This window comes from Bufo gargarizans, chromosome 8 (assembly GCF_014858855.1).
Source record: "Bufo gargarizans isolate SCDJY-AF-19 chromosome 8, ASM1485885v1, whole genome shotgun sequence".
NCBI classification, from domain to species: domain Eukaryota; kingdom Metazoa; phylum Chordata; class Amphibia; order Anura; family Bufonidae; genus Bufo; species Bufo gargarizans.
Genome location: NC_058087.1, coordinates 19,180,005 through 19,205,743, shown reverse-complemented (window position 1 = coordinate 19,205,743; position 25,739 = coordinate 19,180,005). Strand labels below are relative to the sequence as shown.

The 25,739-nt window shown below is 47.6% G+C and overlaps 1 protein-coding gene across 4 annotated transcripts in view; it reads right to left on the bottom strand.

Moving 5' to 3' along the window:
- Positions 1 to 24,844, bottom strand: part of RBMS1 (RNA binding motif single stranded interacting protein 1) — a 367,960-nt gene extending 343,116 nt beyond the window's left edge. For 2 of the 4 annotated variants that reach the window (XM_044302600.1, XM_044302603.1), the window contains exon 1: positions 24,709 to 24,843. In XM_044302600.1, coding sequence (XP_044158535.1) covers positions 24,709 to 24,783 — 75 coding nt within the window. In that variant the 5' untranslated portion in view covers positions 24,784 to 24,843. Of the gene's footprint in view, positions 1 to 24,708 lie in introns of all 4 variants that reach the window. The other 2 variants (XM_044302601.1, XM_044302602.1) reach the window with 2 other exon arrangements.
- Positions 24,845 to 25,739: the final 895 nt, after the last annotated feature.

Genomic DNA, 25,739 nt, shown 5'->3' with positions numbered 1-25,739 from the left:
AGTGCAGCATGCTGCGGTATTTTCTCAAAAAAACGTTCCGGTCCTGAACTGAAGACATCCTGATGCATCCTGAACGGATTTCTCTCCATTCAGAATGCATTAGGATAAAACTGATCAGGATTCTTCCGGCATAGAGCCCCGACGACGGAACTCTATGCCGGATCCGGACAACGCAAGTGTGAAAGAGCCCTTAGATTCAAAGCACATCAGTGTTGTTATTTTCTTTCTTTCTTTTTTACTGACTACTAGAGACAGTGGTATATCAATTCTGTGTCTGAACAGTAGATGTGTTTTCTTTCACACTATATCTGTTATAATATTGGAAGTTTTCGTAAATCATTTTGTATTATTTATGTAGATCCTACACACAGAAAGATATCTGTTTCTTACTAGTGTACCTGTTTGGAAATATATTAACTTTCTTTCTTAAGGCCCCTTTCACACGGGCGAGTTTTCCGTGCGGGTGCGATCCGTGCGGCGAACGTATGGCACCCGCACTAAATCCTGACCCATTCATTTCTATGGGGCTGTGCACATGAGCGATGTTTTTAACGCATCACTTGTGCGTTCAGTTGAAATCGCAGCATGCTCTATATTTTCCGATTTTGACGTGACGCAAGCCCCATAGAAGTGAATGGGGTGTGTGAAAATCGGATGGCATCCGCAAGCAAGTACGGATGCCGTGCGATTTGCACGCATGGTTGCTAGGAGACCATCGGGATGGAGACCCGATCATTATTATTTTCTCTTATAACATGGTTATAAGGGAAAATAATAGCATTCTGAATACAGAATGCATAGTAAACCAGCGCTAGAGGGGTTAAAAAAAATTAAAAAATAATTTAACTCACCTTAGTCCACTTGCTCGCGAAGCTGGCATCTCCTTGTGTCTCCGCTGCTGATGAACAGGACCTGGGGTGAGCTGCTCCATTAAATACAGGTTAAGGACCTTCGATGACGTCACTCCGGTCATCACATGATCTTTTACCATGGTGAATCACCATGGTAAAAGATCATGTGACGTACCATGTGATGACCGGAGTGACGTCATCGAAGGTCCTTAACCTGTATTTAATGGAGCAGCTCACCCCAGGTCCTGTTCATCAGCAGCGGAGACACAAGGAGATGCCGGGCTTCGCGAGCAAGTGGACTAAGGTGAGTTAAATTTATTATTTTTTTTTTTTAACCCCTCTAGCGCTGGTTTACTATGCATTCTGTATTCAGAATGCTATTATTTTCCCTTATAACCATGTTATAAGGGAAAATAATACAGTCTTCAGAACATCAATCCCAAGCCCGAACTTCTATGAAGAAGTTCGGGTTTGGGTACCAAACATGCGCAATTTTTCTCACGCGAGTGCAACGCATGACAATGTTTTGCACCTGCGCAGAAAAAATCGCGCATTTTCCCGCAACGCACCCGGCTCTTATCCGGGCAAAAAAACTCACGCCCGTGTGAAAGAGGCCTTAGGCTACTTTCACACTTGCCCGCCGGATCCGCCGATCTGGATGTGACTGAAAGCATTTGTGAGACGCATCCGGATGCCGATCCGTCTCACAAATGCATTGCAAGAACGGATCAGTCTCTCTGCTTGTCATGTGAAAGTAGCCGTCTTGTATTCGCATGACGGATCCGGCATTTCGGTATTTTGCATGCCGGATCCGGCATTCAGGCAAGTCTTCAGTTTTTTTTGACCGGAGATAAAACCATAGCATGCTACGGTTTAATCTTTTGCCTGATCAAAACAACTGAATTGAAGATATCTTGATGCATCCTGAACGGATTACTCTCTATTCAGAATGCATGGGGATATGCCTGATCAGTTATTTTCCGGTATAAAACCCCTAGGACAGAACTCTATGCCAGAAAAGCGCTAGTGTGAAAGTACCCTTAGTCAGATCACTTTGTTGTTTGTTATTTTTATTTGCAACATTAGTATCTGCTGCAAATAGACACTTCATAGATCATGAGTTAATAGTTTTCTTATGTATCTATAACATAGTATTAGGCCTCCTGCACACGAACGTGTGCTTCCCGTTGCCGTATTGTGGACCGCATTTGCGGATCTGCAATACACGGGCACTGTTCCGTGTGCATTCCGCATCACGGATGCGGACCCGTTCACTTCAATGGGTCCGCAAATCCAGAGATGTGGAATGGTGCGGAACGGATGCACGGAACGGAACCCTACGGGAGCACTACAGAGTGCTTCCGTAGAGTTTCGTCCCGTACTTCTGTTCCGCTAAAAGATAGGACATGTTCTATCTTTTTGCTGAACGGCCGGATCGCGGACCCATTAAAGTGAATGGGTCCGTGATCCGCTGCGGCTGCCCCACGGACAGTGTTCATGCATTGCGGCCCGCAATTTGCGGTCCGTAGCACGACCACGGGGCGCACACGTTCGTGTGCAGGAGGCCTTACTCTGCTAAAAGTATCACTTGATTAACAGGACTTTTCCCAACATGCACTCTCTCTCTCTATCCATTTGTTTTAGTCATTCTCATATACAGTTGCAAGAAAAAGTATGTGAACCCTTTGGAATGATATGGATTTCTGCACAAATTGGTCATAAAAATGTGATCTGATCTTCATCTAAGTCACAACAATAGACAATCACAGTCTGCTTAAACTAATAACACACAAAGAATTAAATGTTACCATGTTTTTATTGAACACACCATGTAAACATCACAGTGCAGGAGGAAAAAGTATGTGAACCCTTGGATTTAATAACTGGTTGAACCTCCTTTGGCAGCAATAACTTCCACCAAACGTTTCCTGTAGTTGCAGATCAGACGTGCACAACGGTCAGGAGTAATTCTTGACCATTCCTCTTTACAGAACAGTTTCAGTTCAGCAATATTCTTGGGATGTCTGGTGTGAATCGCTTTCTTGAGGTCATGCCACAGTATCTCAATCGGGTTGAGGTCAGGACTCTGACTGGGCCACTCCAGAAGGCGTATTTTCTTCTGTTTAAGCCATTCTGTTGTTGATTTACTTCTATGCTTTGGGTCGTTGTCCTGTTGCAACACCCATCTTCTGTTGAGCTTCAGCTGGTGGACAGATGGCCTTAAGTTCTCCTGCAAAATGTCTTGATAAACTTGGAAATTCATTTTTCCTTTGATGATAGCAATCTGTCCAGGCCCTGACTCATCAAAGCAGCCCCAAACCATGATGCCCCCACCACCATACTTCACAGTTGGGATGAGGTTTTGATGTTGGTGTGCTGTGCCTCTTTTTCTCCACACATAGTGCTGTGTGTTTCTTCCAAACAACTCAACTTTGGTTTCCTCTGTCCATAGAATATTTTTCCAGCTGTGGAACATCCAGGTGCTCTTGTGCAAACTGTAAACGTGCAGCAATGGTTTTTTTTGGACAGCAGTGGCTTCCTCTGTGGTATCCTCCCATGAAATCCATTCTTGTTTAGTGTTTTACGTATCGTACATTCGCTAACAGGGATGGTAGCATATGCCAGATACTTTTGTAAGTCTTTAGCTGACACTCTAGGATTCTTCTTCAACTCATTGAGCAGTCTGCGCTGTGCTCTTGCAGTCATCTTTACAGGACGGCCACTCCTAGGGAGAGTAGCAGCCTTGCTGAACTTTCTCCATTTATAGACAATTTGTCTTACCATGGACTGATGAACAGCAAGGTTTTTGGAGATACTTTTATAACCCTTTCCAGCTTTATGCAAATCAATAATTCTTAATCGTAGGTCTTCTGAGAGCTCTTTTGTGCGAGGCATCATTCACATCAGGCAATGCTTCTTGTGAAAAGCAAACCCAGAACTGGTGTGTGTTTTTTATAGGGCAGGGCAGCTGTAACCAACACCTCCAATCTCATGACATTGATTGGACTCCAGTTGACTGACACCTCATTTAATTATTTGTGTGTTATTAGTTTAAGCAGACTGTGATTGTCTATTGTTGTGACTTAGATGAAGATCACATTTTATTGCCAATTGGTTCAGAAATCCATATCATTCCAAAGGGTTCACATACTTTTTCTTGCAACTGTATCTGCTATGAATCCTATTTTGGGAGGGTCTGCAGTACGTTCCCTTGTGGATCACTCATGTGCTTTTTATTTTAAAAAACAAAATAGAAGCACACAATATTGACAAGGGCATGGTAACACCATGTTATTAATGAATGTATTCATACATTTGCAAGAGAATAACAGAGGAACGGTAGGCAGAAAACATGTATAAACATTCCACTAATCCACAGCCATATAATTTTGAAGATTGTGAGGAACTGAAACAAGCTATACTGGAAATGTGCACTTTTTAAAATTATATCGTGAAAAATTTGAAGATCCTTTTAAGTAGCCTTTTTTGAGTAAACTTTTGGGAATACAGACTTTGATAAAGTGCAGAAATAAAAGTACCGCACGGTGTGCATATAATAGCATCCCACCATGACCAAATAATTCCAAAAAGAAGAAAAACATACATTTCACATCCACATGCTATGCATTGATCTACTGCTTCTCAGAACAATTTATAAACTGTATACAAGGCCATTTGTATACGTTTCGATCAAAATGCATAAGTCCACTCACCACATCGAGTTTGCTTATTTCGAGTGGGTTCTACTCTAATCTGGTGCATCACCACGTGCGACCACCACTGCTGCAACACAGCACCCGCAGGCGACAAGACCCAGCAGTCTAACAGCAAGGCATGTGGATGTGCGGTCCATGGTTTTCTTTTCTTTTTTTGTAATTTACCATGTCCAAATAATAATTGTCCTCAGGAGGATACTAGAAGCACCAGGTTGGTGGAGGCTTCTGGATATGACTACACAACGACCACCATTGCCTTTTTGGGTGGCATGTAACCACTTGTGTCCCTACTGGGCAGCTGGAATCAACAGGTGGGCACCTGTGCTTTTATTTTTGATCAGGCCGCCTAAAATTACCCTTAGACAATGGGTATCAAACAACTACTCTCTCATGTATGTGAGCGTATTATCGCTGTGCACAACCAGCTGTTTATAGCTTTAATCTGGCACCCATCTTTTTTGGGGGGTCCTACTGTAACCATCCTATTTTATGCTAAGGCATACATCGTAAAATGTTATTGAAATTACTTATGTATCCGACAGAAAAAAAACATTGGAGCACTTTTCATCAGAAGCCACATTACGAAGGTATTCTCCCTTACAACCATTGGTTCCCTGGCAAAATACAAGGTCTTGCCAGGGCACCGTATAGGTCCTATGACTCCAAAGGATAGAGACTTGAAGACTCTGTACACATGGATCTCATATACAGTACCTACATAAGACAGGGCTCACCAATGTTGTACAAGCATCTCTATACACTAAGAATCCTATTCCAAACCTCAAGGTCTAGGTATGAGGCTCTTGGCCACACGGCAGCCTTGTGCTTTCAGCTTATTTCCACCCTAGGTAACCAGAGACATTTTGATGATTTATAAATAAACAATGTAATATTTTTACCCATTTTAAATATTAAAACAGTCCACTTAGTTCAGGCCTTCAAAAGATCCTCATGAAAATTTGATTCCTCCGGACTGAACAGGAAAGAGGGTCTATCTCTCTATGCTAGTCTTCATGAAAACCCTTAGCAATGGATGGAGGATTAGTTGTTATGAGGGTTCTCCAGTTTCATAATGACATTTTTTTATCTGTCCATAGTACCTAATTTCCATATACCTGTTCTTCATGTCAGCACTTTCTTTCCCTTGTTCTCAGCATCGCTGAATCCTGGCAGGATGTTTACATGCAGAACTTCCTGTTTTTCTCAGCTTCCTACTGGGCTTTCTAAACAACCACAACATGCTTTGCTCTATAATGTTTCACAGGGTTTGCTCTGCCTAGCTAACATGGAGGGGGAGGTGAAGGGGGAGCGTCTACTAAAGAGAGAACAGTTTGGCAGGTGGAGCAAGCTCTGAGAAAACTTACAAAGCAAAGCTTGTTCGGTTTGGTTAGAAACCTAGCAGAAAGCTGCTGAAAAGAGGAAGTTCTGCATGTAAATGCTATATCCCAGACCTGAGGATATCTGCACATTGTTTTGTTATATTGCATTGTTATGTGATGTATTTCATTCTTTGGCCATAAGTACCAGCTAGAAGAGGCATGGATGGCATAGGTTGTCAGGAACAGTGCTAACCACCCTGTTCTGGTCTTGCTTCCTTCCAGGAGGAGGAGTTCTAGAGTAGCTACTGTTAGGAGAGGAAGCACATGTCAGAGCTCCTGCTCCTGGGAACAATATAGGATTCTCCAGAGAGACCAACACCATACCACTCCAAATAATCACTTGAGAGACAAGACAGCAGAGTGATCAGCAAAATACTGTGTTTCAGATACTGCTGAAATGTGAGGGACTACAGCTCAAACACTCATCCCCCAACCTACCCCTAGACCACTTAAGGTTCAAATCTGAACCTTACAGTGGACACCTATACCCACAAGTGCCCATTTGTAGTCATCCAACCTGCCATCATACCTCCTTAACTGGTGCCAGAAACTGCATTTTGAAATTCCTGCTACTGGATGTACTGTAAGTTATATTTTGTATTAAGTCAAGAGAGACTGCACCAATCCCCAGAAAGCAATGTCCTGAGGTGGTATACTGTGACACATCTCATCAGGGTGATTACAACTCCCATCCCCTGCATCGGCTTCTCAGGGGCTTGCTGCATAAACATCCTGCCAGGGTGCGGTGATGCCGAGAACAGGGGAAGGAAAGTGCTGACACGAAAAACAGGCATATGTAGCAAAAGTATGCAATGTTTGCGTACTCTAGCTAAATAAAAACTACACTTCATTAGAATCATCAAACCGGAGATGCACTTTTATGGTATTTCATGGACCAGTGGTGGTCTGATCCTAATGTGAATGGAACTGAGCTGCAGTACCAGACATAGCCACAAACCTAATGTGACAGATGTCGGGGAAAAGGAGGATCGGGTGAAGTGAGTATTTTTACCTGATCCTTTTGTTCTCCCAGTACATAAGCCATCTCCAGCACATGGAATGTGCTACTGACCAATGAAAATGGTGACAAATTATCGTATTAATGATCATTTATTCCAATATACTATGATAACTGACATATGTAAATGGCAGTTAACAAGTGCTGATTAATGTGCTATATCATCCATTGGAGTTTGTTACGGGCAGGAAATCTAACTGGACTCTTAAAGGGGTTGTCCGCTTTTTAATATTTATGAGCTATTCTCAGGATAGATCCTCAATATCAGATAGACGGAGGTCTGACTCCCAGGACCCCCACCAATCAGCTGTTAGCTCATCAATAGTAAAAACTGGACAAACCCTTTAAAGTGGCTTCCCTGGATTAGTATGGCTTTTAACAGATTAGCTCATGTAGTCACTTACCTCATGCACATTTTCCCCATGCTTATTTTTTTTCAATTTGGACTCTCCAGACCCATTCCACCATGTACATACAGTAGATCCCTCTGGTTTGTTTCCATCCTGTATGTAGCACTTCCTGTTCCTGTATCCAACAAAACCCATTATGCACTTCTCCGTTCTCCGGCACCGCCCTTAACACCACCCAGCTAGTTTATAGCTCCTCCCACCCAGCTAGTTACATAGACACTCCCCTATCACTGCCCAGTCTATGGACATAACATCACAGGAAATAAGAAAGAGCTGCATGGACATGGTCATGTGACCACAGCCCAGAACGGGAGATAGGGGCAATAACGGTAAAAGAAATACATTATAAAATTACAGCTACCTTCATAAATGATTATTTCAAAGGATGTGATGCAAACTGGAAAATCCCTTTAATTACTAACACTGTCAGCCTTACAACGTGTCTTTGTGAGCACAGACAATAAAGAAGTGATTGTATTGTAGAAAGCCGCTGATACGAACAATACTCCCTGGTGCTGCATTAGCCAAAATGAGAGAAAGGCTCGGCAGCATCAGGCTGTCCTTGTGCCTGACACCCGCAGGATTTTATATAAACACCAATATACAGCACTCCATAGCAGATTTCCATGCATACTTTGGTCATTATTATACTTGCAATGTTAGGTCATCCCCAGCACCGAGCACCACCTCATATACCAGAAGTCATGAGGATTCAGGAAAGCTTGAATAATCATTCTGAATAATGTAATTCTGAGCATGACAACCCGGGCGGACTGTGCATCATCATTTATTGAGTAGCAAAAAAATATATATCATAGGTGTACCTGGCAGGGACCCCAGTGGTTAGACTCCCCACTAATCGACTACACATGCCTATTATGATTGTATGTTTCATGCAACTATATATGGGATGGCGAATTTCTTTTATACAGATTTACACTACTCACAAAAGGTTAGGGATATTTGGCTTGTGGGTGAAGTTTCAGGATGAACCTAAAATGTATTCTAACCTTTACAGGTGAACTTAATGTGACCTTTTCGAATGCACATGTCCAGCTGTTCAGCTTTTCAGTACTTTTTGCCCAACTTTGTTCTCTAACAAGGAGCTTAAATGCAAAATTCACAACAGGTGTTTGATCCATGAGTCGCCCAATAAATTTCCTGGTTGAATTAGAATTGGTATTTAAACAGTCCTCCTCATCATGCTGTTCACAGACCAAGACGACACTAAACTATTTATTAACAGTACCTCGCCATTGTGAGGCTTTAAGCAGGATGTTCTCAGACAGAAGTGGTCACTGAGCTCAGAATGGCACAGTGTCATCAGCAGGTTGTATCAGAGATACAGAGAGACTGGAAGAGTCATAGAAAGGCATAGAAATGGACGTCCTTTGGCCACATCCCGCACTGATGACCGCTTCATTGTGAACAATGCCCTGCGAAACCGGATGATAAATGCCACACAACTCCAGGCACATTTAAGGGAGGTGAGAGGCACCCAAGTGTCACATCAGACCATTCAAAACTGTTTACATCAACATGATCTGCGTGCTAGACGACCTGTAAGGGTATCTGACCACAGATGTCATCGTCTTGCATAGGCCAGTGCTGTTCACTGATGAAAGTCAATTCTTGCTGAGCAGAAGTGATGACCGCCAACGATATTGGAGATGTCAAGGAAAGCGCTAACTGTTGTCACCAGACGAGCCTTTGGTGGTGGTGGTGGTGTTACAGTGTGGGCAGGTGTGTCTAGTCAATACAGAACTGCCCTACACTTTGTGAATGGTCCAGTGACAAGTCCATACTACTTGAATAACATCAATAATCCATTCATTGTGCCTCTGCGCGAGCAACACAGGCCTAATTTCATCTGCATGGAAGACAATGCGCCAGCTCATCGAGGTTGCATCATTAGGGAACGGCTGCAGGAGACTAGGGTACCTCAAATGGAGTGACCTGCACTTTTTCCAGTCCTGACTCCTATTGAAAACCTATGGGATCAGCTGAGTCGCCGTGTAGAGGCTCGTAACTCTGTACCCCAGAACCTCAATGACCTGAGAGCCACCCTTGAAGAAGAGTGGGATGCAATGCCTCAGCAGACAATAAGTCGACTTTTGAACAGCATGAGATGTCGTTGTCAAGCTGTAGTTGTAATTTTCCCTGAAATTGTGTAAAAAACAAAAAAAATAATACTTACCTCATCCATTTGCTCGCGATGGGCCGGCCGCCGTCATCTTGATTGAAAAGCTCGCACGAAATCTCATGCACGGTGACATATGATGTCTTCATGCCGGCCGACATGATGACGCCATCACGGGCTGCGCAAGATTTTGTGCCAGATCTTCAAATCAAGATGGCGACGGCGGCCCTTTGCAAAATAGTGGAGGAGGCAAGTATGATTTTTATTTTATTTTTTTACTTTACACTGTAATATTGGTATCAGATGCCGCGGTCAGCTATGAGGGGTACAATGACGGGTGGCGGCGCAGTCGTTGCTCCCTGTCCATGCACCCACTACTTACAAAAAAACGCGCTTCGTGACAAAGTAGTTCATCACGAAGTATATTCTTTGGTAAACTTTGGGGAAGCAGCCAAATCAAATTTTGGAATGCTTCGCTCAACACTACTGACAACCATTTTACGCTGGTTGTCGGGCATGTTTTCAGGGGGCAATGATTGGGAACAAGTGTTCGAAAGTGAGATCATTGTCACAATCCTCAATGCATACAGCCCCAGGCAGTGAAGGGTTACATTGAGTTTGCATTCACACGTGGGTTGTGACAGGGTGGACTGTGACCTCATATTGATGACGGCGGGCCACATGGATTAGGGTCATTTAAAGCAAAGGCGTTTGCGTGTGTGCTCACATGTTGCATAAGGTGTTTTTGAAGACGGCATTAGAGAGCCTCGCATAAATAACAATCCCATAAAATACTTGGGGTCATTACGAATGGAGCTATGTCAGTTTTTGGCATTTGAAAAGTTGCAAGGGCCCTTTTTGTGACTTTTGAAATCCATGTGTGACAATATTTTGACATATCAGTGTTTTTGCGCCACATTTAACACTTAGGGAGCGGTGGAGACTGGACTGGGACAAATTTACCAACATTAATAACTGGAAATGGGCGAAAAACTAATGTTGTTTTTACTCCTGGTGCACGGACTGCTGGAGGTGCGCCTTATTAATATGCCTCATCATAAACTATGCTATTCCTTCACCAGCGCAAAGGGGAAACAAATAACCACGTAATAAGTTGTCTTTGTAAATGACCCCCACTGTCCTTATCAAGCACGATCCCTTAAAGGGGTTGTGTCACATCAGCAAATGGCATTTATCATGTAGAGAAAGTAAATACAAGACACTTACTAATGTATTGTTATTCTCTATATCGCTTCCTGGCTGGATTCATTTTTCCATCACATTATACACTGCTCATTTCCATGGCTACGACCACCCTGAAATCCAACAGTGGTGGTCGTGCCTGCACACATCGTTGGAGCGCACATAGGCTAGTGCTTTTTCCTATAGTGTGCAACCACGACCACCACTGATGGATTGCAAAGTGGTCGTAATCATATACGAGCAGTGTATAATGTGATAGAAAAATGAATCCAGCCAGCAAAGGAGGCAATTTGCTGAAGTGAGACAACACCTTTAAATATAACGAGGGCTGTGAAAATGACTTTTATACCTCCCGCACACGACCATATGAGTTTTGCAGTCTGCAAATCGCAGATCCTAAAAATACGGTTGCAGTCTGTGTGCATCTGGCAATTTTTGTGGGAACCGTTGTAAAAAAAGTCTATTCTTGTCGGCAAAACGGACAAGAATAGGACAGGTTCTATCATTCGCGGCCCAGCCGCATGGATGCAGGCAGCGCAAAAATGTAATCCGTGTGCTGCCCATTTTTTTTGCGGACCCATAGAAATAAATGGATCTGTGTGAGATCCACAAACAATACAGATTGGACACGAATAGTGTTGATCGAGCACCAAAGTGCTCGGGTGCTCGAGTAGAACACTTTGGGATGCTCGGGTGCTCTACAGAGCACTATGGAAGTCAATGAGAGAACCCGAGCATTAAACCAGGCATCCCCTGCTCTGAAGAGGAGAGAGTGTCTGGTTCACAGGAAAAGGTCAGAAATTAATGGAAACACCACTGAAATGGTTCAGGAACAGCATGGGGAGGATGTCTGGATGCATCTTTGACTCCCAGGTCGCTGCTGGTGTTGTCCGAGTAGTACACCACTATTCCTTCCCCTAAAGTGAGGAAAATTGGCTTCTACCTCACAGTTTTTTTTTGCCTTCCTCTGGATCAACTTGCAGGATAACAGGCTGAACTGGATGGACAGATGTCTTTTTTCGGCCTTATGTACTATGTTACTATATATAGCGCAAGTGCATCCAAAAATTGCAAGGAAGAGGCACTCCGATACAACCTGTATATCACATAAAGGAGGGCCTCATTCACATTGTGGTGCAATTGTTTAGGTAGTGGGACTCCTACACTCATAAAGCCTATGTACTAAGTGAAAGGGCTGCCAAAAATTACAAGGAACCGGCACTCCAATACACCCTTTATTACACATAAAGGAGGGCATCATGCACAGCCTTGAAAAAGTATGATTGATGGCCTGCTGGTGACTCTTAAAAACATTAGGAGCAAGGGCCTGCTGGTGACCCTCTAAAACATTAGGGGCGAGGGCCTGCTGGTGACCCTCTAAAACATTAGGGGCGAGGGCCTGCTGGTGACCCTCTAAAACATTAGGGGTGAGGGTCTGCTGCTGATCTGACCCTCTAAAACATTAGGAGCGAGGTCAGCCCAATAAGCATGTTGATATGATGGAGAAGGAGCAGGAGGACGAGAAAGGGAAGATTGGACCATATACCCTTTTTTGTGGTGGAAGGGGTGCATGGGAATACAGTGTATTCAATATGCCATAAAAGCCACATTTAAAGTGCCTTTATATTCAGCCGCTTTCCTCTGGTGGAGTAGAGAAGTCAGGGGCAATCCAGGCCTTGTTCAGTTTTATAAGAGTCAACCTGTCAGCATTTTCAGTTAATAGGCGGCACTAAATACCCACTCTGACAAAACGCTGGCGGCCGGGCAGGCCAGCACCTCCAAGGCGTAGAGCGCCAATTCGTATCACGTGTCCAGCTTGGACACCCAATAGTTGTAAGGTACAGAGGGATTATTAAGGATGCTGACACGGTCTGCTACGTACTCCTTCACCATCTTCCAAAACTTTTTCCTCCTTGTGACACTAGGCCGCGTATCAGGGTGAGGGTGCTGGCGGGGTGTCATGAAACTGTCCCAGGCCTTGGAGAGTGTTGCCTTGCCTCTGTTGGAACTGCTGTGTGTTCCCCTTCCCTCCCCTCCTCGGCTGCACAACTACGTACTCTGCCTCCAGCGTTGTCAGCTGGAATTTTTTTTAGCAATTTTTCCAAAAGGACCTTCTGGTATTGCACCATTTTGCTAGTCCTCTCCACCACAGAAATGAGAGATAAGAAGTTCTCTTTGTAGCGGTGTCATGGAACCATGAACCAGACGTACAACAGAGATGAGTGGAAATAAGAAGGCTTTATTGGAAATCAAGCCGTAGCAAAAGTCCAAACGGATGGCTAAACCGAAGCAGGGTCTTGCGTAGACAGAGGTCAGGAACCAGGAGGGTGGTCAGACGAAGCCAGGATCAGGAACCAACGGGGTAGTCAGACGAAGCCAGGATCAGGAACCAACGGGGTAGTCAGACGAAGCCAGGATCAGGAACCAACGGGGTAGTCAGACGAGGCCAGGATCAGGAACCAACGGGGTAGTCAGACGAAGCCAGGATCAGGAACCAACGGGGTAGTCAGACGAGGCCAGGATCAGGAACCAGAAGCAGCAGCAGTCTTAGAAGCATGTGAACACAGGAGGACCAAGCAAGGAACTGAAGCCACAGACCTTCTATATATATGAGCTAGGCATCCAGCTCCTCCCAGTGGGAAGGAGAAGCCGCAGGGTGGGAGGCTACAAGAAACCCAGAAACCAAGATGGCCGCCAGCACATGTCAAACGAAGGTAAGACCATGACAGTACCTCCCCCTCAAGGGCCCCTCCTCCGCGGAGTAAGGAACGGTTTCTGAGGGAAGCGTGCGTGGAAGGCTCGGAGCAAAGCAGGAGCATGGACATCTGCGGAGGGAACCCAGGAACGCTCCTCTGGACCATAACCACGCCAATGGACCAAAAACTGCAACCGACCGCGGACCAGGCGTGAGTCCAGGATATTGCTCACCTCATATTCCTCATGATTGCCCACTTGGACCGGACGGGGCCGAGGAACCGAGGAAGTGAAACGATTACACACCAACGGCTTCAACAGGGAGACATGAAACACGTTGGAGATCCGCATGCCAGGAGGAAGCGCAAGGGCATAGGCTACCGGGTTTACCCTGCGAAGCACTCGGAAGGGACCAACAAAGCGAGGCGCCAGCTTGGGAGTGGGCACTCGAAGGTTGAGGTTGCGGGTGGACAACCATACACGGTCTCCGACCTGGTAGGAAGGAGTGGGCGCTCGTCTGCGATCAGCCTGGAGTCTCTGGCGCTGCGCAGAGACCTCAAGGGACCTCTGGATCTGTACCCAAGAAGCACGTAGGACGGAAAGGTGATCCTCCACAGCCGGAGTATCCTGGGGAGAGAATACCTCCGGTAACACGGCAGGTTGGAACCCATAATTGGCCATGAAGGGAGACGTCCCAGAGGAAGAGTTCACCGCCGTGTTCCTGGCAAACTCAGCCCAAGGCAGGAGGTCAACCCAATTGTCTTGGTGATCGGAGACATAGCAACGAAGGAATTGCTCCAAGGCCTGATTAGATCGTTCTGCGGCCCCATTGGACTGAGGGTGGTAGGCCGAGGAGAAAGAGAGATGAATCCCCAACTGGGAGCAAAAGGCGCGCCAGAACCTGGACACAAACTGACTCCCCCGATCCGACACAATCTCCTTGGGCAAACCGTGCAACCGGAAGACCTCCCTGGCGAAAATTGTGGCCAACTCTTGTGCAGAGGGTAACTTCTTGAGAGGAACACAGTGGCACATTTTGGAAAACCGGTCCACAATCATGAGAATGACCGTATGGCCTCGGGATGCAGGGAGGTCCACAATGAAATCTATCCCCAGGTGTGACCATGGGCGCTCCCCGGTGGCTATGGGTTGCAAAAGGCCCAACGGAAGGTGCCGAGGGGACTTACTCTGGGCACAAACGGAGCATGCCGCTACATATGCGGCGATGTCGGAACGTAGAGAAGGCCACCAGAACAGACGTGAAACAGCCCAGGACAGCTGGTTCTTTCCAGGATGCCCCGCGGCCTTGGAGTTATGGTAGGTTCGCAACAACCGAGTGCGCAACTCCTCAGGCACAAAACACCTGCCGTTGGGTCTCCCAGAGGGAGCACCAGATTGAGCCGCCAAAATCTGCTCACCCAGGGGAGAGGTCAGGCTGGTGCGAATGGCGGCCAGGATCTGATTCGGAAGTATGACCGAAGTCGGAATCGACTCCTCCCCGGACAGCTCGGAGTACTGCCGTGATAAGGCATCCGCTCTGATGTTCTTGGAACCGGGTAGGTAGGAGACCACGTAATTAAAACGTGACAAGAACAGAGCCCATCTGGCCTGACGTGGTGTCAATCTCTTGGCCTCAGAAAGGTAGGTCAGATTCTTGTGGTCCGTCAGGATGAGAACCGGAACCACCGAGCCCTCGAGCAAGTGCCTCCATTCTTTAAGGGCCTGCACGATGGCCAATAACTCCCTGTCACCAATCTGATAGTTGCACTCCGCGGAAGACAGTTTCCGGGAGTAAAACCCACAGGGAAGCAGAGGACCCTCTGGTGTTCTACGCTGAGACAGAAGGGCGCCTACTCCCGTCTCAGACGCGTCCACCTCGAGGACAAAGGGCAACCCAGGGTTGGGATGCGACAGAATCGGAGCCGACACAAAGGCGGACTTTAGAGCCTCAAAAGCTCGGATGGCCTCGAGCGGCCAGACCTGGAAATTACTGCCCTTCCTGGTCAGATCCGTGAGAGGCTTGGCTAGCATGGAAAAGTCCCTGATGAACTTCCGATAATAATTGGCGAAGCCCAAAAAGCGCTGCAGGGCACGGAGACCACTGGGCTGGGGCCACTGTAAGACAGCCGAAACCTTCTCAGGATCCATGGAGAACCCCTCAGCGGAAATGATGTAACCTAAGAAGGTTACCTGGGATCGGTGAAATTCGCATTTCTCAAGCTTACCGAACAGCCTGTTCTCTCGTAACCGTTGCAACACTCGTCTGACATCCATAATGTGGGCCTCCATGGATTCAGAATATACCAAAATGTCATCCAAATAGACCACCACACACTGCTGCAACAGGTCACGGAAAACATCGTTGATGAATTCCTGGAAGACTGCGGGCGCATTGCACAACCCAAAGGGCATAACCAAGGATTCATAATGACCGGTCCTGGTGTTAAACGCGGTCTTCCACTCATCACCCGCCTTGATCCTTACCAGGTTATATGCCGCCCTCAGGTCGAGTTTGGTAAAGACCGTGGCCCCTTTGAGGCGATCGAACAGCTCGGAAATCAAGGGTATCGGGTAAGCGTTCTTGATCGTGATGCAATTGAGACCCCTGTAATCGATGCAAGGCCTCAACTCACCGCCCTTCTTTTTCACAAAGAAAAATCCAGCCCCTGCCGGGGACGAGGATTTGCAAATGTGTCCGCGTGAAAGCGCCTCCCTCACGTACTCCTCCATGGCCTCATTCTCCGCTACCGACAGTGGATAGACTTTGCCACGAGGAGGAACGGCACCGGATTGTAACTCTATGGCACAATCGTATGGGCGGTGCGGAGGTAGGGCAACCGCGCGCACCTTATCGAATACATCCCGGTACTCTTCGTATTCAGGAGGCAACAGAGAGTCCGAGGAAGTACACAGCAACTTGACAGGCCCATGGATGCAACTAACCCCACACTGCGGTGACCACGAGAGGATCTCGACCGATCTCCAATCGAAAGTCGATTTATGCTTCTGGAGCCAGGGGTACCCCAAGACCACCGAGTAGTGTGGAGACGAAATAACCTGGAGACAGACCGACTCTCTGTGAACGGCACCAATGGCTATCCCCACTGGAAGGGTCTCATGAGTCACGTGTGGCGGCAGAAGGGGTCTGCCGTCTATCGCCTCAAGAGCCAGTGGGGAACCTCGAGGCTGCAGAGGAATGGAATTGGCGGCAACGAACACTCTATCAATGAACAAACCACCAGCACCAGAGTCCACCAACGCCTGAGTCGTCACCGAGCCCCCGACCCAGGAGAGGACAACCGTGATCAGTGGTTTGTCAACACGGGAAACCGGGGACGAGGAGACTCCACCCAAGATCTGCCCCCGACAGGACCTCAGGTGCGAGCGTTCTCCCGGACGGTTCGGACATGCCAACCGAAAATGCCCACCGAGACCACAGTACATGCATCGGCCCTTGCGTCTCCGGAGTGCCCTCTCCCCCTCGGACAGGCGAGCAAACCCCCGCTGCATGGGTTCACCCCCAGACAAGTCATCCCCAGGAGGCGTGGGAGGAGAGGGAGGCACGGGTGGGACAGCAAACGTAGGCGCCAATCTGTTAGGAGACCTCCGCAGGCTCTCCTTAAAAGAAGGTCTCTCCCTGAGTCTGGTGTCAATCAAAATCAGGAAAGAAATAAGAGACTCGAGCTCCACTGGTAGGTCCTTAGCTGCAACCTCATCCTTCAAGGCATCCGAGAGACCATGAGAGAAAGCAGCGACCAGAGCCTCATTATTCCAGCCCACCTCTGCTGCCAGGGTACGAAACTCAATGGCGTATTCAGCTACGGATCGTGAACCCTGTCTGATGGACATAAGGAGCTTCGCAGCAGAGGCAGCACGAGCCGGCACATCGAATACCTTCCGAAGAGAAGCAACAAAACCGGAAAACTCGGCAACCACCGGATTGTTGTTCTCCCATAAAGGGCTGGCCCAGGCCAAGGCCTTGTCCGAGAGCAGCGAGATCAAGAAGCCCACCTTTGATCTCTCAGTAGGAAAGGCATGTGGCAGCAACTCGAAATAAATGCCCACCTGGTTAAGGAAACCTCGGCACTGAGTTGGCTCTCCCCCAAAGCGCTGTGGAAGGGGGGCAGAACCGGTCTGGCACAATAACCGGGGCGGCAGTAGGAGCGGGCCCAGGAGCGACAACCGACCCATCGGCAACAGAAGCGAAATGAGCCGTGCGTTCAAGCAGGGTTTGCAACGCCACAGCGAACCGACCCAACAGGTGATCCTGCTGATCAAGTCTGGCAACCAGCGTAGGTAGCGAGGATGGCCCTGTACCGTCAGAATTCATGGCTTGGTCCTAATGTCATGGAACCATGAACCAGACGTACAACAGAGATGAGTGGAAATAAGAAGGCTTTATTGGAAATCAAGCCGTAGCAAAAGTCCAAACGGATGGCTAAACCGAAGCAGGGTCTTGCGTAGACAGAGGTCAGGAACCAGGAGGGTGGTCAGACGAAGCCAGGATCAGGAACCAACGGGGTAGGCAGATGAAGCCAGGATCAGGAACCAACGGGGTAGTCAGACGAGGCCAGGATCAGGAACCAGAAGCAGCAGCAGTCTTAGAAGCATGTGAACACAGGAGGACCAAGCAAGGAACTGAAGCCACAGACCTTCTATATATATGAGCTAGGCATCCAGCTCCTCCCAGTGGGAAGGAGAAGCCGCAGGGTGGGAGGCTACAAGAAACCCAGAAACCAAGATGGCCGCCAGCACATGTCAAACGAAGGTAAGACCATGACAAGCGGGGGTTGAGAAGGTTGAACAACCAATAATCGGTGTTGGCCAAAATGCGTATAACGCAAGGGTAACGGGAAGATAGCCATGTGTGCCAGAATCCCAAAGACTTCACTGTCCTCATCAGGATGACTCTCTATCTCCTCATCCTCTTCCTCCTCTTTGGCCTATCCACACTGAACAGATGGAATAAACCTGCTATGGGTACTACCCTCTGTAGCGGAGGCAACCGTCTCCTGCTCCTCCTCATCCAATTCGCGCTGAGAAAACGAAGGGTGGTCTGGCTATTACCCTGTGTACTGTCTTCCCCCATTTCCACCTTTTCCACATGCAAAGCGTCCGCCTTCATTGTGAGCAGCAAGCTTTTCAGTAGACACAGAAGTGGGATGGTTACGCTGATAATAGCGGCATCGCGCGCTCACCATCTATGTTGATTTCTCAAAGTTGCGTAAAACCTCACAGAAGTCAGACATCCATGCCCATTCCTCGCTTGTGAAGAGCGGAAGCTGACTGGAAAAGCGATGACCATGTTGCAGCTGGTATTCCACTACTGCCCTCTGCTGCTCACAAAGCCTGGCCAACATGTGTAACGTGGAGTTCCAGCGCGTGCTCACGTCGCACAACAGTCGGTGAACTGGCAATTGCAAGCGCTGCCAGACCAGCGGCAGCTGTAGATGACTTTCAGAAAGCTCAGGCAAATTGGGGTAGGTTTTGAGAGACCGCTGAACCACTAAGCTGAACACGTGGACTAGGCATTGTATGTGTGTGAGCTTGCCGAGCTCCAAAGCTGCCACCAAGTTACGGCCATTATCAGACACAACCATGCCTGGTTGTAGGTTGAGTGGCGAGAGCCACAGCTCGTTTTGTTTCCTTTATACCCTGCCACAGCTCTGCGGCAGTGTGCTGGTTGTCACCTAAGCAAATTAGTTTCAGCACGGCTTGTTGCTGCTTCCCCACTGCAGTGCTACACTGCTTCCAGCTACTGACTGATGGCTGACTGGTGCTGCAGGATGAGAATTTAGAGGTGGAAGTGGAGGAGGAGATGGAGAAGGTGGTGGTGGAAATCCTGATGGAAGTAGGGCCCCCAATCTTTGGCGTCGGTAGCACCTGTGCCATGCCAGGGTACGACTCGCTCCCGGCCTCCCCAACGTTCACCCAGTGTGCCGTCAGAGAAATATAGCGTCCCTGGCCAAAAGCACTTGTCCATGAGCCTGAGGAGGTGGTGATGGTAAGTACAATAAAGGAATTCAAGAGGGGCCTGGATGTATTTCTGGAGCGTAATAATATTACAGGCTATAGCTTCTAGAGAGGGGTCGTTGATCCAGGGAGTTATTCTGATTGCCTGATTGGAGTCGGGAAGGAATTTTTTTATTCCCCTAAAGTGGGGAAAATTGGCTTCTACCTCACAGTTTTTTTTTTGCCTTCCTCTGGATCAACTTGCAGGATAACAGGCCGAACTGGATGGACAAATGTCTTTTTTTGGCCTTATGTACTATGTTACTATGTGTCCGTCGTTAGGTGGACCTTCCCAATAACTACGTTGGTCAGGGCATGGGTGATGTTACGGGACACATGCAGGTGTAAGGCTGGGACGGCACACCTGGAAAAATAGTGGCGGATGGGGACTGAGTAACGAGGGACGACCGCCGCCATCAGGCTGCGGAAAGCCTCAGTGTCCACAAGCCTAAATGGCAACATTTCCAGGGCCAGCAATTTGGAAAGGTGCACATTTAGTGCTATGGTCTGTAGGCGGGTGGCTGGGTATTTGCACTTTCGTTCAAAGGCCATCTGTACGCTGCGCTAGGATACAGAAGTGGATGTGCTAGGTGATGGTGCTTGCGAAGGTCCAGGTGCAGGGCGGGAGACATCCGGACCTGCGTCTTGGACAGGGGATTGGCCAGCACGTAACACAGAGGAAGAGGAGGCAGTGGTGTGACCCGCAGACACTGATTGTGGGCCCAGACGTTCGGCCCACCTATTAGGGTGCTTTGATGCCATGTGGCGGATCATGCTGGTGGTGATGAGGTTGCTGGTGTTCACACCTCTGTTCATTTTGGTACAGCACAGGTTGCAAATGACAATTCTTTTATCGTCTGCACTTTCCTAAAAAAAGCGCCAGACTGCGGAACACCTACCCCTGGCAAGGGAGATTGCCGCAAGGGGGTGCTCCGGAAAACATTTGCGGGCCTGTTTGGTGTGGCCCGCCTTCTCTCTTTTGCCACCCCACTGCCTCTTCCAGCATGTTGCGATGCTGCTGATCCCTCCCCCTCTGTACTGCTGTCCTCGCTTGGCTTGCCACCCTTCCAGGTTGGGTCAGTGATTTCATCGTTCACCACCTCCTCTTCCACTTCCTCACTCTGGTTATCCTCCTGACTTATTGACCTAACAAGAACCTCATTTATTGACAACTGTGTCTTATCCTCATCATCTACCTCTTGAGACACTAATTGCCATTGACTTATTGGCAACTGCGTCTCATCATCATCATCCACCTCGTGAAGCACTAATTACCGTTCCCCACTGTCATCTTCTTCTGACTACGGATGCTCAAGAGTTTGGGAATCAGTGCACAAGATCTCCTCATGTCCCTCTTCAAGGAATGGCGATGAAAAGAGCTCCTTGGAATATCTAAGTGTGGGATCACTTGTTTGCCAAGACTCTCCATGGTGGGAGGAAGGAGGATCAGGGTGAGGAGTCTGGACTTTGTGGAAGACAGGGTGGTGCATAACCGACTGGAAGCATTATCTTCTGCAATCCAACCGACCACCTGGTCACACTGGTGTGACTTTGAGAGTTGTGTCCTGCGCCACCCTGCAAACTGGGACATGAAGCTAGGTATTGTGGATGATTGTGTTTCTTATGCTCTGGCAGCAGGCACAGTTTCACCTCTCCCAGGGCCACGGCCTCTGCTTGCACCATCAGCAGCATGGCCACTTCCCCATCCCTTATTGCTCGCCTTGAGCATATTAAATGTCACCAGCTGTGAAAAAATTACACTGAATGTCACAGATGTTTAGGATGGGCAAATGTTATACAGGAGGTGTAGCGCAGGTTAAGTCGCTGTCAGCAGCGGCCAAACAATTGTGCTGATTGTCACAGATATTTAGGATGCGCAAATGTAACCCAACAGATGTAGCAGAGGTTGTGTCACTGTCAGCAGCGGCCAAACAATTGCACACAATTTTGCGCAGGTTGCGCTACTAATATATATTGCAGCCAGATAAAACAATAGTCCTTAAAAGGACTTTTGGGTCTCTAACTCCTTTCAACACTAAACCCTGCCTAAAAATATAAAAAAACTATTCGTGTCCCTATGCAGCGTCCCACATATGTGAGTGAATGGGACACTTCAAACATCTTAATATGTATATACATGTGTTTATTTGCATTTTACGATAGTCTATTATCTGGCTGGCAATTTATTTAACATCCATTCGCCCCTAGGTGGTGCTGTCCCCACATAATATATATAGTGGGGGGGTCTAGCTGAAAGCAGAATGTTAGTTAGTAGTTGGTGAGAGGAGGAGAAGCAAGTTCATGGAGGAAAGAGACAGGCTAAAGTCCCCATGTAGCTTTGTTCCTTTCCTCTGGGCCCTGATCAAGCCTGGAGAAGATAACTACAGAAACAAGCACCAGACAGTAAGTCTATACACCAAGATGCAGAGAGACTAGTGAGGGTACCAGCTAACTATAGCTTATGGACCTCATCAGCACAAGTGACCAGCAGTAGCTTTCCGAGCATCTGGACACAAATGGACAGTTAATGTGCAGAGTTGTCTTTATCACTAACTAAACCTTCCGGGTAGTAAGGAAAACCAAAAACCTTTCTAGAGTTTCCTGCCAAAGAATGAAGCAGATGTGTTTGCCTGCCGTGAGGGGGACGCCCTTAAAGAATAACTCCTAAAAAAATAGTTAATAGCATCTTTAGTTCCAGAGTTCTGTAAAGAGTGAACTTAGGATTACCGCAAGGATCCTTGCCTGTAGAGTATCAGCATTAGAAGAATCCCTCCATTGACAACTGCCACTACCTGATAATAGGATTACCAGTAAACTTATTAGTATTTGTACTATACAAAACGCTTTCCATTGATGAACTGTAGCAACTGTCCAGAGACTATTGATTTGCAGTAAATATTCAACTGGTTTACAACAACCGACTCCTCATTCTTACTACTACTCTCAACATTTGCACCTAACGGTGCTGGCGTCACGAACCAGGGGCCCAGCCGCAAAAGCACCTAACACCAATTACCATCAAGGGCACCTTAACCAACATCTGGCTGGTGTTCCCTGCAACCGAGTGTGCCCCGGAGGATTTCGTGATGTCTTCCCATCCACTGTATGCCAGCCCAGGGAGGCATCTGCTAACCGTGAGTACAAGAACTATTGCACCCATCGTCCCACCGTGAGCCTCACGTGTTTTCCCCTGTGGTTTGGTATGCTACACCTACACTATCTGTCCCTTCTGCTACAGCTCTCCCTGACTAAGACTGAGCCGAACCACGTGTCATCGGGTGCTATATAGCACCTGATGACGCGTTCCGGCCAGCCAATCACTGTAATACCAGTAACCAACATGGCTACAGCATTACAGTGAGGAGGAGCAGGAGACTCAAGCATCGCGCTCGAGCACACGCGGTGTTCGGCCGAACACCGTGATGTGCCGAGCATCACGATGCTTGAGTCAAAATGGTGTTCACCTGAGCATGCTCGCCCAACACTAGACACGAACCAAAAACATGGTTGTGCACAGGCGGCCTAAGACCTCATGCACATGACCGTATGTATTTTGCGGTCCGCAAAAAAACGGATCCGCAAAAAGTACAGAACAGCTGGCCCCTAATAGAACAACACTACCCTTGTCCGTAATGCGGATAATAATAAGACATGTCCTATTTTTTATGCAGAACGGAAATACGGACATACGGAAACAGAATGCACAATGAGTACCTTTAATTTTTTTGGTGGACGCATTGAAATGAATGGTTCCACATATGGTCAGCAAAAAAACAAAAACAAAACTGGAACGGACACGGAAAGGAAATACGTTTGTGTGCATGAGCTCTAAGGGCAAGAGTTTGCAGCTAGTATGGATTGGGCTCGGAGGTCGCTTTCTGCCACTGCCTGTCCCAGGTTCGGGGTACAAGGTTTGGGTTATCTAAGAACTCTGTTATGGATTCCGCTACCACGCTGAAAACTTGGACACTTGAAAACACAAGTTCGCTCATCTCTACTGGTGGGGCCATCACCCATCTTTTCCAGACACCTGAAGGTCAATCAGTTTGGTTAAGCTGTTGTACACCCCCTATCGCCTGCTTCTCTATTGCTGCAGAACCAGGCAGATGATTTTATTCAGCACCATGCGAAAGCGCCAGGCGTGAGGCTTGGTAGGTAGCTTCTAGGTTGGTAGGTGCCAGGGGTGCCACTCAGCTATGGCCAGGGTATTTAGATACAGGGTTAGTGCAGCGAACTGTATTTTCGCAGCATGGGAAGCCTATGGGGTAGGCTTACACCTCCGTTCAATAGTCTGTTCCGGAAGAGAAGCGGACTACCGGAGTTACTATACCATTATACCGCTGTAGTGAAGGGGGATCCAGTAGGTTTCCGGCATAAAAATTAAAATGCTGTCGTATGCAGCGGTATTTACTGGCAATAACCTGGCAGATATGCTGGAAACCCGTCAGACCCTATTATAGTGAATGGAAATCCGGCGGTTCCGGCTATGGTAACTCTGATAGTCCGCTCCTCTTCCGGACCAGGCTACCGGATTTACAGAACGAAGGTGTGAACTTAGCCAAAGGGCTAATGCACACGACCGTATGTATTTTGCAGAATGGAAAAGCTGGCCCCCAGTCCTAGCCTTGTCCGTAATACGGACATGTTCTATTTCTTTGCGGAACGGACATATGGAAATGGAATGCACACGGAGTAACTTTAGTTTTTTTTTTTGCAGACCCATTGAAATTAATGGTTCCGCATACGGTCGGCAAAAAAAAAACTAAAAACGGAATGGACACGGAAAGAAAATACGTTCGTGTGCATGAGCCCTTAGTTCGATTCTCCGGTACTGGTTGCCACCCGGTACTGGTTGCATTAGTCCCCAAGACGGCTTGGGGACTAATGCGCATCAATATGCAAGCTGACTGTGGAGTAAGTGACGACTTATTTCTAAGAAGTTCTGCAGCAGCTGAAGGTTTTAGATGTGAAGACAAAGTGTCTGTAGCAGCAGAAGCAGCATCCATGAGTCAGTTACTTTTCCTCTGAAACGCCATCCACCCGCCGCTGTCACAAACACGCTGACAATAGCCCTATGACGAACACTTCCCGGGAAGGACAGAAATCCCGTGTTTGCGACATTGCACGCCGAAGCATTTTTATCTCCGTAACCAGACTCCCTCCCAGATTCCCCCCCCCCCCCCTTCCCAGACCGTAAAGTAGTCATCGCTGGCATAAATGTCATCTTTCTGGAATGCCGGTCTATTCTAAGGTTTACGGTAACATCAGGTAACGGCGTATCCTACCTTAGCGTGCAGATACTGGGGGTAGTAGTAGGTAGTGTACTGAGGGTACATCTGCTGTTTCCACACTTTTCCCATGTAGATAGAAAGGCAGAGGTGCAGCGCAGAATCCCAAATCCCAAGTTCTCCTCTGTGGCTGTCCTAGTGCAGCAGCAGCTGGTTGGTATCTGCTATTCTGCCAATACAAACCTCACCCAAGGAGAAGGGCTCGCTGACCCCCTCCCTCCCTGGCAGCGCGCGCGCCGAGTGCAGCTCTCTCAGGAGTTTCTCCAGAGGGCAGGTAATGCTGTTTGATTTCATGCAGCAAGCAAACCCCAGGAAACAATCAATAAAGTCTGCAGCTTTCTGTTCAGTGACAGGCAGCAGGGAGAAAGGCTGGCAAAAGCAGGGAAAGCAGCGGGGGATGGGAAACAGGAGTGGCTGCTTTAATTATAAACCCAGAAGTGTGGATTCTGCACGCTTCATCATTCTGGCCATCATGATGCCAAGTAATAATGATGTCGCCTATCATACATCATTACCGGATGTAGTAGAGCTGAGTTGGCTAATCAGCACAATTTCATATCATCATTTCTAACCTGTGGTTACGGATGGGACTACAGGTGAATTTAAGGATTTTTTACACAATTTTGGCTGAATGGTCGTTCCTCGAAATGCTTGTTCCCAATAATTGCCCAGCGTAATAGGCCTCACTAGTTCGCCGGATGATGTATACATGGCAGTAAAAACTATAGTCAACTATTTTAGTCAAAAAAATTGTCACAATTCCCCTTTTCAACTGTCCGTGGGACGACATTTAGTTGCACGGCCAGTTTCATACCATGTTTGGCAGTTGGACGGGGCATGTCGGCGGGCGTGCCGGGTCGGGACTCCAGCCCTGGCAAATTTACTAACATTTACGTTGGGAAACAGGTGTAAATGTTGACAATAAACTACGTCAGCCAGGGGCTGACATAGTTTTTTTTCATCGGGCGCAGGGACTGCCATAGATGCGTCTAATTTATTATGAGGTGCACGCCTCGTCATAAATTGGA